Source organism: Miniopterus schreibersii, assembly GCF_964146895.1.
Source record: "Miniopterus schreibersii genome assembly, chromosome: 6".
NCBI classification, from domain to species: domain Eukaryota; kingdom Metazoa; phylum Chordata; class Mammalia; order Chiroptera; family Miniopteridae; genus Miniopterus; species Miniopterus schreibersii.
Window position 1 is genome coordinate 60783977 of NC_138107.1, and position 17392 is coordinate 60801368.

A 17392-nucleotide genomic window follows, 5' to 3' on the forward strand; every position below is an offset into this window, starting at 1 on the left:
AAGGACACATTTTCCCATGGGCAAAGTAGAGCCTCCAGGACTTCTGTTCAGCTTCTCTGCCACTGCAGAGGGCGGACTTAGACTGCGTCCCTTATTCCACACCGAGTCCCCCGACAGCGGGACAGCGCCCAGCACCCAGAACGCGCCCTGAGAAGAGGGCACCTATTCGCAGGCCTGTTCGCCCGGGCACGTGGGCTCTGGGACATGGTGCCATCTACAGGGAGCGGGCCCTCTCATAACTAAGGACGATCCTGGCGGACACACAGCTGCCCACCCAGACAAACGCCACCAAATCTCAGCTGGCAAGTTGCAGAACTTCCCTCCAAACGTCAGAATAGAATGGCCGTAGGAAGCCGATGCTGCGGTGCTGAATTCCTGCTAGGAAATTTTTAATGAAGCTCCCTTTGCTTTTCTGTTTCTTTCTTTCTTTGTCTGCTTTTTCTTCCTAGGGGAAAATAAGCTGGTAGGGGACCTCCTGGTCTTAGGAGGAGCCACACTCTATGGCATCTCTAATGTCTGGGAGGAATACATCATCCGAACCCTGAGCCGAGTGGAGTTCCTGGGCATGATTGGACTCTTCGGGGCATTTTTCAGTGGAATTCAATTGTGAGTAAAAATAACCAGAAACTCAGACAGCAGAGATTCTTAGGGCTTATGCTTAACTTTCTTTGGTTTTGGTTTTGGTTTTTTGGCATAGGGCTGGTCACTTAATTTTATAAAAATCAAGCCTGAGAACCTGCCACCAACCTCCCACATGAAGTCTGAAAACTCAATATCGTTATTAGTAAATTTCTTCCAAACCAAACTAGTTTATTTTAAATTATTAGAAAAACATTTAATGGACTTTGAAGATAACTTACAAGAAACCATTAGAAGTGCATTGATCCTCCCAAAGCAGCCTGTGGAGTTTTTACTTAGAGAAACAGAAAAACTAAGTGTAAGTGCCTTGATTTGAGGCACTTCCAAAAAAGGGACATTCTCTTTATTAGTGACAGCTGCCACTAGAAAACCTACACTTTAAATTTGCTCTTTTATCAATTTGTTCTTTTTTGCCCATAGATTTGCATGAGTGAACCATATTTCAAATTCATCTCTTAGAAATTTTGTGTTTCCATTTTCCTTAAATAGGTGAAGATATAACAGACATTCACTAAGCTCAAAAAGTCAAAAACACCAATTTTTCAGTAATTCTGGCATTGGAGCATGTAAGTCATCACTGACTTGCGCCTCAGAAATTGCTGTGAGAGTAAGTGTCAAAACGAAGTATAAATTTTCATCAAGAGAGACCATATATTTACATTTCACGTACGAGATGAATAAACGTATGGCCTCCTGTCTAATTTCACCCAATCACTTTCTACAAAGTAAGCACTGGGTAATTGTATTGGTTCAGTGTCTGAAATTACTTATGGAAGATATTTTGGCATCACCGTAAACATGTTTTGCAAATAGGCTGTTTCCAAGAATCCTCCAAATTCCAGTACCCTCATTGAGAAGTGACAAGCTCCGTAGCACACGAAGCGGGAAGATGGGAAGAGTCTCCGAGGATTTATTTTTGGTTCATTTCGAAAGCATGATGGCATTTTATAGCTCCTAAATTTGGTGCTTTAGGTGTGTGAGAGGAAAAGAAATTGCCTAGTTCAACTATTCAGAACCAACATTTTGTAGATGGATGGCTCATTTTATGGATTATTATTCTTGAATCCAAAGAATATATTCTGGGATCTAGTGCTCATTTGCTTCAGTTACAGTCCATTAGAGCCGACTGAGCCCTTCAGAGACACTGCTACCAAAATAATGGAAGTGGCAGATGGGTGAGTTTGGCAAATGGGATGCATCGAGGGCACACTGGAACCAAGCAGCGCCGGTGGAGTGGCGCCAGCCTCGCCTGCTGGTCGTCTAGAGCAGTGGTGCTCCAAGTGGGCTCCTCTGACCGCAGCACTGGTACCAGACGAGAGCTCCTCACACAGGCACATCCACCGTCCCCTCCCAGATCTACACAATCAGGATCTCTAGGAATGGGGCCCGGAAACTGCCGCAACGTGCTCTCCAGATGACTTTTTTGCACATTTAAGCTTGAGAACCACTGCCCTTGACAATGCTCAGTCAGAAAGTTGATTCAACCTGCAAGCACAGAAATGTTTTGAACCTCACCGTTTACTTTTCAGGAAGGATGTAATCAAGAAGAAACAAAAACCCTAGGCAGGCTGCTTGGGTGTGAAGGTTGGTGGGAGGTTTGAGCTCCACTGTGCCCACGGGCATGCTCTCACCACTGCTGGGCACACCCGACAGGATCCTTCAGGGCACACCTCAGTCTGCCTAATTAGACTTGCCTCTGCATGGCCCAGAGGTAGTTTTGAAATTCAGTTGGTTGCTTCATGATTTGTATAAACCTAGTAAGAGAAAAGAGGTAGGATGCTTCATAATCTTGCTCATCAGGTCCACTTTCTTTCCATTTGCAGAGCTATAATGGAGCACAAGGAGCTGCTAAAGGTGCCCTGGGATTGGCAAATAGGTAAGGGGTTTGCTCACCTAAGGTGCTGAGAAATATGTTTGAAGGGTAATGTGGGTAGGGGTGGGGCAAGAACAATGAAAGGATTTAGAATGTGGGGACGGAAGAAAATGAAATCCCCTTGTCATCTCAGGCATTCTTGCACACTGTAAGACTGAACTATATGATCCATAATGTTTCCTGATTGAGCTTTTCCCATTATCATTGTCAAGATGCCATTAGTGGAGACACAGAAGTATGTTACTAGGTTAAAGACCAACCAGAAAGAAAGAATGCCCCGAGGCGGTGGTGGGGTGCAAATGGCAGCAATTTGCTCTAGCCAAGAAACACAAAGCTGATGTGATCATTAAAAAGTGGCACTTCGGAAAAGGGGAAAAAATGGAACTTAACAAAAAGGCATAAAAGAAAAACAATGTAATGGACATTCTGAGCCCATAAAAACCTTTCCAGAAAGGAGCTTTTTGCATATAAAGAATGGTTAATTGATCTCTGAATGGACTTGGTGAAAAATACCAGAGGCAATTTGAGCTGGTTAGTCATCCAGGGCATCTCAGATTCCACTTCTTTCTAAAATCAGTTTTCTCTAAAAAAAAAAAAAAAAAAAAATTAGGACAAAAACTCGAGATCCTAGGTGGTGCTCTAATGATCACACAGAAAGCTCTAGAAGGGACTGGCATTTACTAGCCCCAGCCCCAAACTTCCCCTCAGTGTCTGTACCAAGGCGCATGAGTTCCAGCAGTGAGCACAGAGCTTGGCTTATGCTTGGGAATTGTGTGTACAGCGCATGTAAATGGAGGTGAAAATACACATGGGCCCTCACGCTAAAGCTGGCTTCTTGAGCCGTCTACAGTTTATATGCGCTTTGATGGAATTAACAGCTAAGTCAGATTCTGCTTCCATGAGCACCGGCAGCAACCAGATGAACTTCCCTGCGCCACTTCACCTGCCCTGGGCCCCAAAGCATCCACGGCCACCAGCTGCTGAGATGAATCCCTCCGAAGATACGCTGCAAGCTACGGGATTATGCAGGACTCTCCCTGGGGATCAGCTCTAGCGATTTCAAGGGCTAACCAGCCCTTGTGCCTGTCACAGAGCCCTGCCGTTTAATTCCTCTCAAGTTCTGCTACAGAATGTTACAATTAAATGAAAATCAATAGAGAGGAGGAGCGGGGTGGGCGAGGAGGGCCCTGGGAAAGGAAACCGGCTGCAGGTTACGGACGAATTTGTCTTTGTGACTCTCAGCGCCAGGGAACAAAACACCACCTGTGCTCAGGAACACTTCACAGGCCGTGGCCCCTGAGCATCAATTAATTTTATATTAATAGTAATAGCAATAATAAAAAATAATGTGTCCTCCACGTGGACGGCCTGTGGATGTCCACCAAGCTTCTGTTAGAATTCGGTGTTAGTTAGATGTGCCATCAAAAGGTAGTTTTATTCTGAGCTCTCTCATTGCCATTGAAATGTCAGTCCCCGCAGTCAGAAATGACGAAGGCCGTGCAAAAGGAACACATTATGTGGCCATTTGTTTAATTCCTGATGGGAAATGAGGCACAATGGTCAGGAAAGGAAATCAAATATTCAGCCTTTTTTCCTGAAGCACTGATAGGGTTGGGTTTGAGATTGTTTTTTTGCTTCAAGGCTACCTCATTACCTCACCCTGACCTACTGCAAGGTTCTATTGTTTAGCTCAATTCTAGGCGCATATTCAATGAATAAATATTTATTAAGCAATCGAATGAATGGCAAGAGGACGGCAGGAGACTTTAGGCTTGACTTGCACTTACTTTCTCGGGAACTGGGGATGGCACAGCAGCTGCGGGGACTCGCGGCTCAGAGAGGCAGGGCGACGTCAGGCAGGCCAGCATCCTCATAGGGCAGCAATTTTCAACTGGTGCGCTGCAAAAGCTTTTTAAACATGCAATTCCTGACTATTTAGTCAGGGCACTGACCTCTTTTCCCTTAGGCTCTCAAATAAAAAGATGCGCACAACAGCCAACACAATAGCTGTCGGGTTTGAATGTATCAAAATCATACCTTTTTCATTTTGTCAGATCAGCAAAAATATATATATATTTTTTGGTGTGTCATAGAAATTTTAGTAATCAGTTTATATTGCCATGAGATGCAAAGGTTGAAAATCGCTGTCCTAACGCATCCCCTCCACTCCTTGGGAAGTCCCCCAAGGGTCTGAGCTCTGATTGCTATGTCTTCGAGAGAGCTCATAGCATCTTAGCTAAGAGCAGAATCTAGACTCTCTTCATGCCCCAGCATCTGTCACTGTGTTTCTCTCCCTTCCTTCTCTCCACCTCAGTAATCCCCTTTATACAGTCTCCTGAATAGCTCATATGGTTGCCACTTTCTCAAAGTAAAAAGTTGGCTTTTTCCTATGGAATAAGTGGAATGATAAATGTGTTTTATATTTTTCTGGACTTGGAAGGCATTTTTTAAAAACAGATTCTGTTATTTTCCAATAACATTGACCAACTGCAAGACACAAAGTAATTAAAAAGCAAGAAGATAACAGTTATTGTTGTTTATTTTTATTTCTTTGTTTTACTCTACTAAACTGGGGCTGGTTACATAATCACTAAATTCAACTAACAGTTGTGACCTAATTGAGCTAAAATGCCCTCCTGGGGAGCAGGTGTGTTCCAGTCACAGTTGGAAATCTACTAAATAACTTAAACATTCTCTTTATCTTATTTGCAATAAGGGCATAGGGACAAATGTAAGCTGATGTGGAAGTCCCATGTTAGAGGGAAGGAATATGTGGTGGGTCAGCTGCCACAGGTCTGTGGGATGCAGGGGCTTCCCCACTTTTCACATTGTGAGTGATGCTTGTTTTGTTTTTTTTCCTGGAGGCTAGAACAGGACAGTTGACCTTTCCCTGAAGATGGACCTTAAAGAAAATTAAGAATGCACCTTTTTTTTTTTTTAAACCAGTGTTGAATCTGAGACCTGGGGAGTTGGGACGACTTGATGACGCTTGAGGCTGCCTGTGGTGGGACTATTGTGCGTGCTCTGAGCAAGCCCTGCCAGCCTGGCAACCTCTACAGGCTTAGCCTTATGCATATGTTCGGAGAAACCATCTTACTTAGCCTTTATTTTTAAAGATTAAAAATAATATTTTAAAAATCAAAGGAAAGTGAAAGACAGAACACCAGTAGGATCCCAAAGAATGTGATGAAATAAAATATATGCAACATACACAGACACATACTATATACATGTATATATCATATATATCATATAATCACACATCATATATACATGTATATATCATATATATCATATAATCACACATCATATATACATGTATATATCGTATATATCATATAATCACACATCATATATACATGTATATATCGTATATATCATATAATCACACATCATATATACATGTATATATCGTATATATCATATAATCACACATCATATATACATGTATATATCATATATATCATATAATCACACATCATATATACATGTATATGTCATATTTTTATATGGTATATATATATCATATATAAAATGAGATGCTCTTTAGAATAAAATAGGATGCTCCTTCAAAGCCCTATTTCTCTTCATAATAATTAAATAATATATATACACAGTGGTATGTGCTCAGAATTTAAAGTCAGATGGCCTGTGTGACCTGAGGCTAAGTCACTCTCTCAGTACACTGGCTTTTGCCTGTTTACTCTCAGATCCATCTCTTTCTTGCCCTTACTTGCTCTGCTCTGCATTGTGGAGGCTCATGCAAACCCTTCCCAGGTGCCCTAGTCAACTGGCTTCCACCTAGGCTTAGCCAATGGGAGGCAGTAGAGGGAGATCGGATGGTGGGAGGAAGAAACCACACAGCTCCTCCTGTTTTGGGTTGGGTCTCTAGAAAGGACTGAGTCACCTCTGTGATGGGTTCCCTATTCTGACCCCTGATAACATGGCCTCCTCACTGGATCTCTCTAGCTCCAGGCCTGTAACTTACTGCTGTTGCTAATCTCTGCATCGCCTCACCATTCCCATTTCCCATCATCCATCCAAATGCCTTTGTAACTTGTGCCCTATATTAAATGTCTTCTCTTGAACCTAGTATGGACTGTGATACACTCTATAAAACTCATTTCTTTATCTGTATAAAGAAGGTAACACTAGAAATGGCGTTATACTGTTGTGGGGATTAATTAATTAATGTATATAAGTACATGACACACAGCAAGCTCTCAGTCAGTATTAGCTGACAGTATTCTTTCCGATCTCTTTAGCTTAAGTCTCTTGATGCATGAGGACAAGAGTGAATGAATTCCATCTTCAGTGAGAAAGAAAACATTTCAATTAAGAAATGGTTATACACATGCCCTGTCTATAAACATGGTTATTGCAGCCACTATGTAGCTGTCAGTCAAAAGTTAATACAGTCCATTTGTCCCATCACTGGAACTTTCTAGCCCAGTCACGTATAATCTCAATCAGTCATGCTTTCCTAAAAAAAAAAAAAATAGGCTCTGGTGTCCGGACTCTGTTTGGATCAAGTTTGATTGTTTTTAGTGAATTAATTTAGGAATATATCTTGCCCCTAGCCTCAGGAATATTGAATTAATTTTTATGTCTCTTCATGTATTGACCATAGGTTATTTAGTATTGCATTTTTTGTAATTTGGTTAAAAGAAAAATGAAAAATAGGTAGCATGAGACCCAAGTATAGGAAAGTTGACCATTTTTAGGGAATTAAGACTTCTGCTGGAGAGTTGAAAGCCATCTGATACTACTGTGACAGAACATCCAGGAGAGGACTTGTGCTTGATGGAATAGGAGAGGCTATTCTGGTTTCCTCTTGGGACGCTTCTGCCACACTAGAGGGGGCTGTTGCACTGAGTTTGCTTACTCACTGTTCAGAATAATTTTGTGTATAGATTTGATGTGGCTTTCCTTAAACTTAGGGTCAGAAATGTATAGAATGATTATTTATGCCCTTAAATATTTTGCATACGGGAAAAATAAACTTCTCCTGGGAGGAGTCACTGGTCTTCCTGGTTAAAGGGGCTGGATGTCCAGTACCTACCAAATCCTCCAAAATGCACAGGATTCAAGGAAGCCGCCTGTCCACAGCCCACACCAGATACATCATATTGAGGATTCCTTTGGAAAGGATGGTTACTTTTATTATATTATGAAGCCAAAGATCCACTGAATTTTATTACTTATGCTCATTCTATGCCTTATTCTTTCAAGGTAGAGAGATGAGCATTATTTTTCTACATTTGTGTTGTATCAACATCTACAAAAAAATAAACCAAATTCTAGATTTAGCCATAAACTTCTGCTTGAGACCCAACAAAATTGTGTTTTATGGAATTATTATTAACAATTGTGTATCTATTTATAATTAGATAGATTCAGAAAGAGAGAGATTTAGAGCATGAGATTGAGACTGGATGACCATATAGCATTTTAAGGGCATTTTCTTTCTCTTTTGCACAACTTAATTCTTTGGTGGTCTGCAAAGCATTTACCTATTTGTTTGTAAAACAGAAGAACTTACATGTGACACCCACAGCATGCTAGGAAAGGTGATAAAGAAATAGGTCTCTGTGTGCTGGCCATAGGGCTGCGCAAGACTCGCAAATCTGGAAGATCATCTGTGCTCAGAGCAGTGACATTGTCCTCCCAAGGTCACGCAGTTAGGATTCCATTTCAGTACTCATAGTCCCGATCTCTCTGACAGGTAAGCCCCTCAACTTTAAGGACTATGTAATTATTTATCATTATGAACAATACATGATACCAATACGTGTTCTTATTTTGCAAATAAAAAACTAAAAGATGAAAAAGTTTTAACAGACATGGATAGACATTAATTACCACACAACTGAGAATAGAATTCAGAAGCCTTGACTCCACTTTCTGACCGTAGCCACTGAAAGCCACTCCTTCCTAGAAGAAGCAAAATACTACATATGTAGGAGAAGCAGGAAGTTTTGGGGGTTTTTTACTTCTTATGTTTTAGCTACGGATTACCCAATACTAAATATCAGTTAATGGAGTGAAAGAAAGGCTCCCCTCTGTGAATGATCAGTGGTGTGCAGGGTGCCTCTCCTTCCCCCCCCCCCCCCCCCCCCCCCCCCCCCCCCGTGGACTCAGAGGCCCTGGAGGAGGCTGTGATGTTGCCTCTCTTTCCTCTCCCCCCAGGCCTGCTCTACGTTGGCTTTAGTGCCTGCATGTTTGGTCTCTACAGCTTCATGCCCGTTGTCATAAAGAAAACCAGCGCCACGTCGGTCAACCTGTCCCTGCTCACGGCAGATTTGTACAGCCTGTTCTGTGGATTGTTTCTCTTCCACTACAAGGTAAGGACCCTCTGAGGAGACGCGCTCACCTCCCAGGGAGACAGGTAGGACTCCCCTGCTGTGAGATGCCCTGATTTGTGTAGGAAGATAAGGCTGAAACCAGGTGCTAACCCCTGAGGTCTGGGTATTTACATTTCAACTAAAGACAGAGGCAACATTTTTGTCATTAGAAACCAGTGACTACAGACAACTGATAGTGGAAGTTAAGAAGCCTCCATAGAGGAAGGGCTTTCAGGAATGGGGGACAGAATTTCTGACACCATTCTGCCCAGAAGGGACTCTTTGTTCAACCTAAAGCTAGGAAGATTTGTGCAATTTCCAAACTATAACTGCAAAATGGATTCTACCAAAGGCCCTGGACAAAAGACGCAGTTCCTGCAGTTTCTGTTCTGCAGATATTTTTGTATCTGCAAATATGAATGGAAAATGTTAATGCACTTGAAGTGCAGTTGATCCTTGAATAACATAGGTTTGAACTGTGCGGGCCCACTCACACACAGATTTTTTCAAATAAATACATACAATACATAAGGTATCCTCTCTTACTTTTGATTTCCTTAATAATATTTTCTTTTCTCTAGCTTACTTTATTATAAGAACAGTATATAATACATATAACATACAAAATATGTGTTAATCAACTGTTTATGTTATCAGTAGAGTAGGCTATTAGTAGTTAAGATTTTGGGGAGTCAGAGTTATAAATGGATTTTCAACTGTGCAGGAGGTTGGCACCCCTAATCCCCATCTTACTGAAGGGTCAACTGTAGCTTCTTTACTACAAGATTGGGGTTTGAGTAAAGGAATGCTAAGAGATATTGTGAAATATTTACAGTTAATATGTCAGTCCTGAAGAAAAGAAGAAACTATTCAGTCCAAAGATGGTAGTCTTTCTGAAGGCTACCTACACCCTAAAGGGTGGGGAACCCTTTTCCTGCCAAGGGCCACTGGATATTTGTAACATCACTCTCACGCCATACAAAATTATCAACTTAAAAACTAGCTATGAAAAAGCTCCTAGATTTATTGAATTCCAAGTCCCACCTCTGGTTGCCTTGGCAGGGCCAGACCAAATGATTTCTCAGGCCATATACGGCCAGTGGGCCGGACGTTCCCCACCTCTGCCGGGTAACCCAAGGCAGGCATGATTAATTGGGTGGCACATGGAGGTCATGTGTTATCTTTTAAATGCTACACTCCGTGCAACTATTAACAAATGATTCAAACTGGTGTGTGAGGAGAGGCCTGCTTGCCATTCTTTAACTAGTCTTGTGAGATACGGGTCAATGGGGACTATGGCCATTGCAGAAAAGGACAAGATGGAATATCTAAACAGATACGACCAGCCAGCACGGCTCAGTGGTTGCGTGTCCACCCATCAACCAGGAGGTCAGGGTTCGATTCCCAGTCAGGGCACGTGCCCGGGTTTTGGGGTCCATCCCCAGTAGGGGGCATGCAGGAGGCAGCCGATCAACAACTCTTTCATCATTCCTGTTTCTTTCTCTCTCTCTCCCTCTCCTGTCCTCTCTCTCTAAAAAAATTCAATGAAAAAACATTTTTTTTTTTTTTTAAGTCATTGTTTGGAAAAATCCAGGGTGGTTTTTTTTTTCCCCTCCCAGGGCTCAGATTGCTTGCCTCTGAAATTGGCCTTGGGCTTGCTTCCCAGAGGAGAGGCCCTTCAGAGCTGGACAGAAGGGCAGTTCTGAGTGGCTTACAGGTTTCTCACCACAGCCAGATGGGCCATCTCAGAAAAGTGATTTTTTTAAATGATCTCTTTTGGAGGTACTTTGATCTATAAGAGAAATTTAGGGTCAGTGCAAAAATCTTGGCAAATTTTTCAAAATTTAAAGATGGTGATGTCACATGATGGGGTATTGTGTGTGTGTGTGTGTGTGTGTGTGTGTGTAGCAGTGGGAGGAGGTGGTTATATTTTTATATATCTTCTTTGGAGAAATGTCTATTTAAATATTTTTGCTCAGTTTTAATTGGGGTATTTGTCTTTATTATTGAGTTGTAATATTTCTTTACATATGCTGGATACTAGACCCTTATCATGTGCAAATATTTTCTCCCACTCTGTGGTTGTCTTTTTATTTTCTTGCTAGTGTCCTTGGAAACACAAACATTTTAATTTTGATAAAGTCCAATTTACCTATCTGGTTATACTTTTAAAAACATGAAAGGAACCAAGTCAATCATACCACAGACTTTGGGCTACCAGGTCTTCCCTGGTGGTTTCTGATGCTATTCCTCTCCAGGCTGCATAGTAATGACTGCTAGTTGCCTCGCAATGTCTACTCTAAGGGGATGGTTGAGAGCCACAGCCTAAGAAAGAGAAGATTCCATTCAAGTGAGGGCATCTTTAACTATAAGAACAGCATAGTGTGGAAGGAAGTTTAAGCCAGTAACCCTCAACCTTGGCTGTATACTGGAATCCCCTGAAGGATTTAAAAAGTACCAATGCTTGGGTCCCACTCTCACTGATCCCGATGTAAGTGGTCTGCAGCGCAGCTTGAAAAATCAGATGTTTAAAGGCTTCCCTGCAGCCAGAATTGAGAGCCACTGGTTCAGACTTGCTTTATGTGGCTGCAAGCAGGTAGAACTAGCACCACAGGGTGAAGATATAAGATTACAGCTAAATATAAAGAAACCTTGTTAGCAATCAGTCATTCAAAGTGGAATAGACTGTCTGAGGAGTTCCCCTCACTGGAGGAGCTGGACAAGAATGTGAGACGGACTCTGTGAGGGGCCTCGCACTCCAGTGCTGAGAAATGACCAGTGGCCTCTAAGATCCCATTTGGTTTAACTACAGTCTGCAGTTATAGTTTATTCTTTCACCTAATCAGAATGTCTTTACTCCAAACAACCTCCTGGTCTGGTTATAAATACCTGCAGGTTTCGAGGGGAGGGCTATTTGCTCACTGATGTTGCTTACCCAGGCAGAACTAAATGATTAAACGAAGCTCTCCTGCCCAGCATTGATTATTTGCTTTTTCTCGCTTTCCACCCTTGGAAAAAAATCCATTCCCTTCCCTCCCATCAGTCCACTGCCTTCGGCTTCTCTGCCTCTTGTGCTGACTGGGCAATGAAACCCCACATCCTGGGAAAGCAAATGACCCACTTATGAAATAGACTGCCTGCATGGGATAGTGCTCCTGCAAACTCTAATTTTACAAGACTTTTGAGAAGTGGTTATTTATTTCTGTTCTTTATTACCTGACAGCATTATTGAATCCAGAACAGTAAATCTTTAGAAATCCATGGAAATTGTAGGAATAAAGCTTTACTGAGCCTCTGCGACCTCCCAAAACCAAACCCAGGGAGATTTTTTTTTTAATACACACCCAAGGATATGTTTATATATGTTTTTTGATAGAGCAAGAAGCATCAATGTGAGAGAAACATTGATCGGTTGCCTCCTTGTACACATCCCAACCAGAGATTGAACCCAAAACCGAGGTATGTGCCCTGACCGGGAATCAAACCCATAAGCTTTTGGGCGAATGAGATGATGATCCAACCAATTGAGCCACCCAGCCAGGGTGAAGATTTACATGGAAGCTTTTCAGTTTGATGGTGTGTTGGCTTTCCAAGGTCAGAGCTTGATCAATTATAAACTCTATCTTCTTATATTTATTGTATAAACAAGAACACTTAAAATTGAAAAGGTATGTATTAGTTTCCTATGGCTGCTATAACAAATTGCCACATAGTGACTTAAAACAAGACAAACTTATTACCCACAGTTCTGGAGGTCAGAAGACTCACTGAGGTAAAGTCAAGTGTCAGCAGAGTGTGTGGCTTCTGGAGGTTCTAAGGGAGATCTGTTTCCTTGCCTTTTCCAACTTCTGGAGGCTGCCTACATGCCTTGGCTCCTGGCCCCTTCCTCTGTCCTCAAAGCCAGCAGTATAGCATCTTCCCATCTGACTGCCATTCCTGCTTCCCTTGTGTAACTGACTATATTGAGCCCACCCACATAATTCAGGATAATCTCCCCATCTCAAAATCTTTAATCACATCTCCAAAATCCCTTCTGCTATGTAAGATAAAATGCATGTCCTGGGGATTAAGATGTGACCATCTTTTGGGGACCATTACTCTGCCAACCAGAGGAGGACATTAATTACAGCAGGACAAATAAGGGTAGTTGTGTTTACCTACTAACGTGTGACTTTAACGAAGGAAACATTAAGTTATGTGGGGAGAAAATAAATTGGGTGGGAGGACTACTTCAGTATTTATAGTGTGAAGTATGAATTCAAGCAATATGGTGTGGAAAAAAAAAAAAAGCATGTACTGCGAAATCAAGGGAGCCTAGATTTAAATCATGGCTTCTGTTTACCTTTTAGCTAAGTAGTTTGGACCCAGTTTTTTACTCTCTCCAAACTTCAAGGTGATGAGATGTGCCTTATGGAGTTTTTGAAGAGATTCAATAATTTATAAATGGTGATCAACTGTGAAGCATTTCCCTGATTAGATGTGTGGTTCAGGATTAGTCATCTCTATCCCCATTTTTAGGATACAAATCTCATATTAAGATTTTGTGACTAGATGTAGCTTTTAACAATTTTGTGTGAATTTTCTCTTATTCCTTCTTTGAAAAGGCAAAACCTGGGGTCTCGTGCATGAGAACTTAGAAAGTATGATGTCAGTCATTTTCAACTGAATTCCTTCCTTCCTTCATTGCTTATAATAGAATTTTTAGGCGATAGCCACAAATAGAAAACATTCAAGGGTTGTTAAAATAAAATACCAATAAGTTCATTCATGCTATGCCATCGTGCACTGATCATTCTTCAGGAAAAATAGCAGCCAAGACGGAATATATAGGATACCCCCTTTTAAAAAGAAAATGGCTTACTTCACACAGTTTGCTAGTGCCTTCTCAAGGCTGAATATTCCCACAGAATTGCTGTAATAGTTAAAATTGAGAGTAACTTCATAAGCAGAGATTATTTTCTTAGCTTTTTCAAAATAAACAAGACATTGTTAGAGAGAAAAAATGAACATTGTAAGTCCAAATTCCCTTCAAACACTCCTCTCAGGCCATTGGTGTCTGTGGTTCCCCAACTGAACAGCAGGAAGCCACTGGTGATCCTATTAGAAGAGTAATACGTTGAGGAAGTAAGAGCTCCGTAAAACTTACACGCTTACATCAGAAAAATGTTTCAATTACCCATATAGTCACCATTTTTAAAAAAGGAGAAAGAAAGATTTCAAAGTCATTTGTCCAAGAAGGCTACTTCAGCTATCCTGGGTAATGTGATTCGTGTGATTTTTTTTTTTAAGAATTCCATCTGAATGTGTTCATTAGAAAACGTTCTGCATGTTTTAGTCTCATTTTTATACCAGATAAATTTTTTATAATTGCTGTGTGTTATGCTTGACAAATAGTTAGCAAACTTTCTTACACTGTCAGCTGCCTGTTCCAGCAATCCAGACTGCACCCTGTGAGGACAAGGGTGGAGCTCCAGGTTCCACCTGACCCTCTCTGTTGGCCACTAAAAATTACATTATTTCCCATGTATGCCTGTTTCTCTTACTGGTGTTGTCACTGTCGTCTTTGTGTTTGTTCTTGCTATGAGGTTTGGCAAGAAAAGTGTAATAACTCTGGATGTGGGGCTAATTTAATAATACATTATTACGCACTAAATTTAAAAGAACTTCATCCAGTAAATATTTATTCTATGCTTGCTATGTGCCAGGTACTGTTTTGGTGCTTAACTCTATTTATAAATAAAGATAATAAGAGCATCAAGGTGGATTAATGCAAGGATGAGATTCCAAACTGCTGCAACTCGCACAGACCAGCAATCTGAAGCATCCTTAACATCTGAGAGCCGGTGCCAGAGCTCTGCCGAGACTGCATTATGCGTGGAATCTTTCATTAGCTGTGGATTAGAATCTGGAACCAGGCAACCCGGTTGATCCTCTGTGGCAGCGAGCGATTTCAGTAATGGAACTGCCCTTGAAAAGCCAGGGCAGGCAGCCTCGGCCTGTGGCAGCTGATGCACATAAAAACGACACGACACATCTTATTTATAAAAGTGCTCTCATAAGTAGCCTGTCATATTCCTTTTTGTAAGAAGGGCATCTTAAAAGGCTATGGATTTTAAGTTCACATTCCTAAATATAATTATAAATGGGTGATTTTTAAATTAATGCTTAGCTTTTATGACCCTTTTCCTGTTTTCTAAACTGTCAGTGGTGAGTAGAGAATTGGAGAAACTGGCATCACCGAGGCATCAAAGCATTTCACACAAAATACCAAGGTGACAGAGCAATGAATGTTTGGACTTGGTTTCCACTTGCCTGGAAACTCAGGGCAGTGTCTCCAGAGGTTTCCATCCTGCTGAGTTAGTTAGGGCAAGTGTCAATAGCTTCTACAGAGGGGAGAGAATGCTCCCGATGCAACCACTCAGGAACCCAGGCCCCTTCCATCCTCAAGGGCAGGGATCAGCAAACTATGACTGTGAGCCAGCCCCTGTTTTTGTACATACAGTTTTATTGGAGCACAGCTTTTGCCCACAATGACTGCACTCAGCAGCTGTGACAGAGATTGTGTGACCCACAAGCTTAAAATATTTACTAGCTAGATCTTTAAGAAAAAGTTGACCAGCCCCTGGGCAGGCCCTTGGGGCTCTCTGCACCTCTCTGTGAGACTGTCTAGGGGCTTTTCTGGCTGGGTCTACATTGGTGTCCATAACCTCCCCCCCATTCCACTGGCCACAACTCAGCCACATGGCCACACCTAAATGAAGGAAAGCTGGGGAATGGAGTCAAGCTGCTTGTGCAGAAAGAAAAGAAAATAGATTTAGTGAACAAAATAGCCAGTCTCTGCCACAGTAGCAATTTCCATTTACCAAAAGTCCTGGAAGGATTAGAGAAGTCGGGGACAAATTTTGAGGCAAGTCCAGAATTGTAGCCTGAAGTAAAAATTCCTTCTATGTGAATCTGTTCATAAACTCCACATCATAGACAGGTATTTTAGACTCACATCATCAGGACAAGCTGTGAGGGACAATGGAACTAGATAGAGGTGTTGCAGGAGTTTCATATGGAAAAGTTTGTGGTTGGACTGAGCCATAGGTGGGAAAAACCAACTAGTTGCAAAACCAGGAGAATGCACTGGATGTGTTTGTCACGGGGTGCACAGCCTGGCCCCCTCCTGCACAATCCGACTCCTAATTTTTTCAGCAGGCCTGTATGGATCCCTCTACCATGGACCAGAATATGAATGGCCCAGGCTCATAGAAATCAGATCAGTTTGCAAAGACAAAGAGCAAAGATTGGCTCAAACATTAAAGGCTGAAGCGGGGCCATCGCTCTACACACCTCCAGGGGCTACCATGGATGGGAAGCTTTTCTCCAACTCTATATTTAAAGTTTTGAGAATATTTATTCACCCCTTTCTACAAAAGATAATACTGCCTTTCCCTCGTTTCCTGATTTCTGTTCTATTGTTTTTATGTTGTCAACTATTGTTAATAAGTTAATTTCTATCAATATAATCCCTATGATCTTTAAGCCTCATTTCCGTACTTATTACATTTGCTAAACCACCAGCCTCTGACATGCAGGCTCTTCTTTTCTGAACCCCTTGTTTTGGCTTGTCTCAGTTGCCTGGCTTTCATCACTATTGGTCTTGTCAGGGAGCAGGGCTGCTGTGTGCAGTCGTACAGGCTGTCCACAGCGCAATTTGTTCATTTATAGGAAATATTTTCCAGCAGATGGTGGTCAAATGCCTTGAAGAAGGGGAGACTTTGTAATCACTGCAAAAGTGTTATTGGGCTAGCCTAGGTCTTTTGGGAAGTGTTCATAGGGGCTATATATTCCAAGTCTTTGCTTTCTTGAAAACATTCTTATATTTGGTTTCAAAGGATAACTTTCCTGGGTTACACTTTCTTTTTCTCAGAACTTTGTAGCTACTGTTTGATGTATGTTTTTTAATTGAGCATTGCGCCCCGTTCTTTCCAATCTAATGAGTGACTGGATTTTATCATTAAGTAATTTGGGTGGTGGTGGTGTTTTTCCAAAAAAAGAGCCCACAAGAGTCGTATCTCTGAGTTCTTTTTGTTTGAGAATGTCTCCGATGTTTTTACACTTGTAGGTCAGTTTGATCTATGACCTATTCCACTACCTGGGATACAATTTTTTGGTAGTCTTGAACTGCTCCCCAATTCATGACAGAGCCCCAGATAATGACATTGTCCCCCTGCCTCCTTGAGAGTATGTAGTGGGGAAAGGTTCCTGTTCTTGAGAATGTTTCCTTGATTTTTTCCTTGAGTTAATCACCACTTAATTCTCTCTAAATTTGAAAGAGGTCTGAATATATATTCACCGAAATGTGACAGGAGTCCAAGGGCAGGCATGGCAGAGTTGTCGCAAGCCTGAGCCCAGGCTCTGGAGACAGACCACCTGGGGGTGAGTTTCAGCTCACTGCCGCCAAGGGCTCCCTAACTTTTTTGTGCTGGGGGTTCCTCTGACAATCTGGTGAGCCTGGTGATCCCTATGACAATGTTTTTAAATGTCTAAA

At 41.8% G+C, this 17392-nt stretch overlaps 1 protein-coding gene across 1 annotated transcript in view; it reads left to right on the forward strand.

Annotated features, from left to right (window-relative positions):
* SLC35F1 (solute carrier family 35 member F1) overlaps positions 1-17392 on the forward strand; it is a 297476-nt gene that overhangs the window by 263405 nt on the left and 16679 nt on the right. Inside the window, exons 5-7 of the mRNA XM_081141424.1 lie at positions 450-606; positions 2463-2515; positions 8702-8856. Coding sequence (XP_080997550.1) covers positions 450-606; positions 2463-2515; positions 8702-8856 — 365 coding nt within the window. The remainder of the gene's footprint in view (positions 1-449; positions 607-2462; positions 2516-8701; positions 8857-17392) is intronic.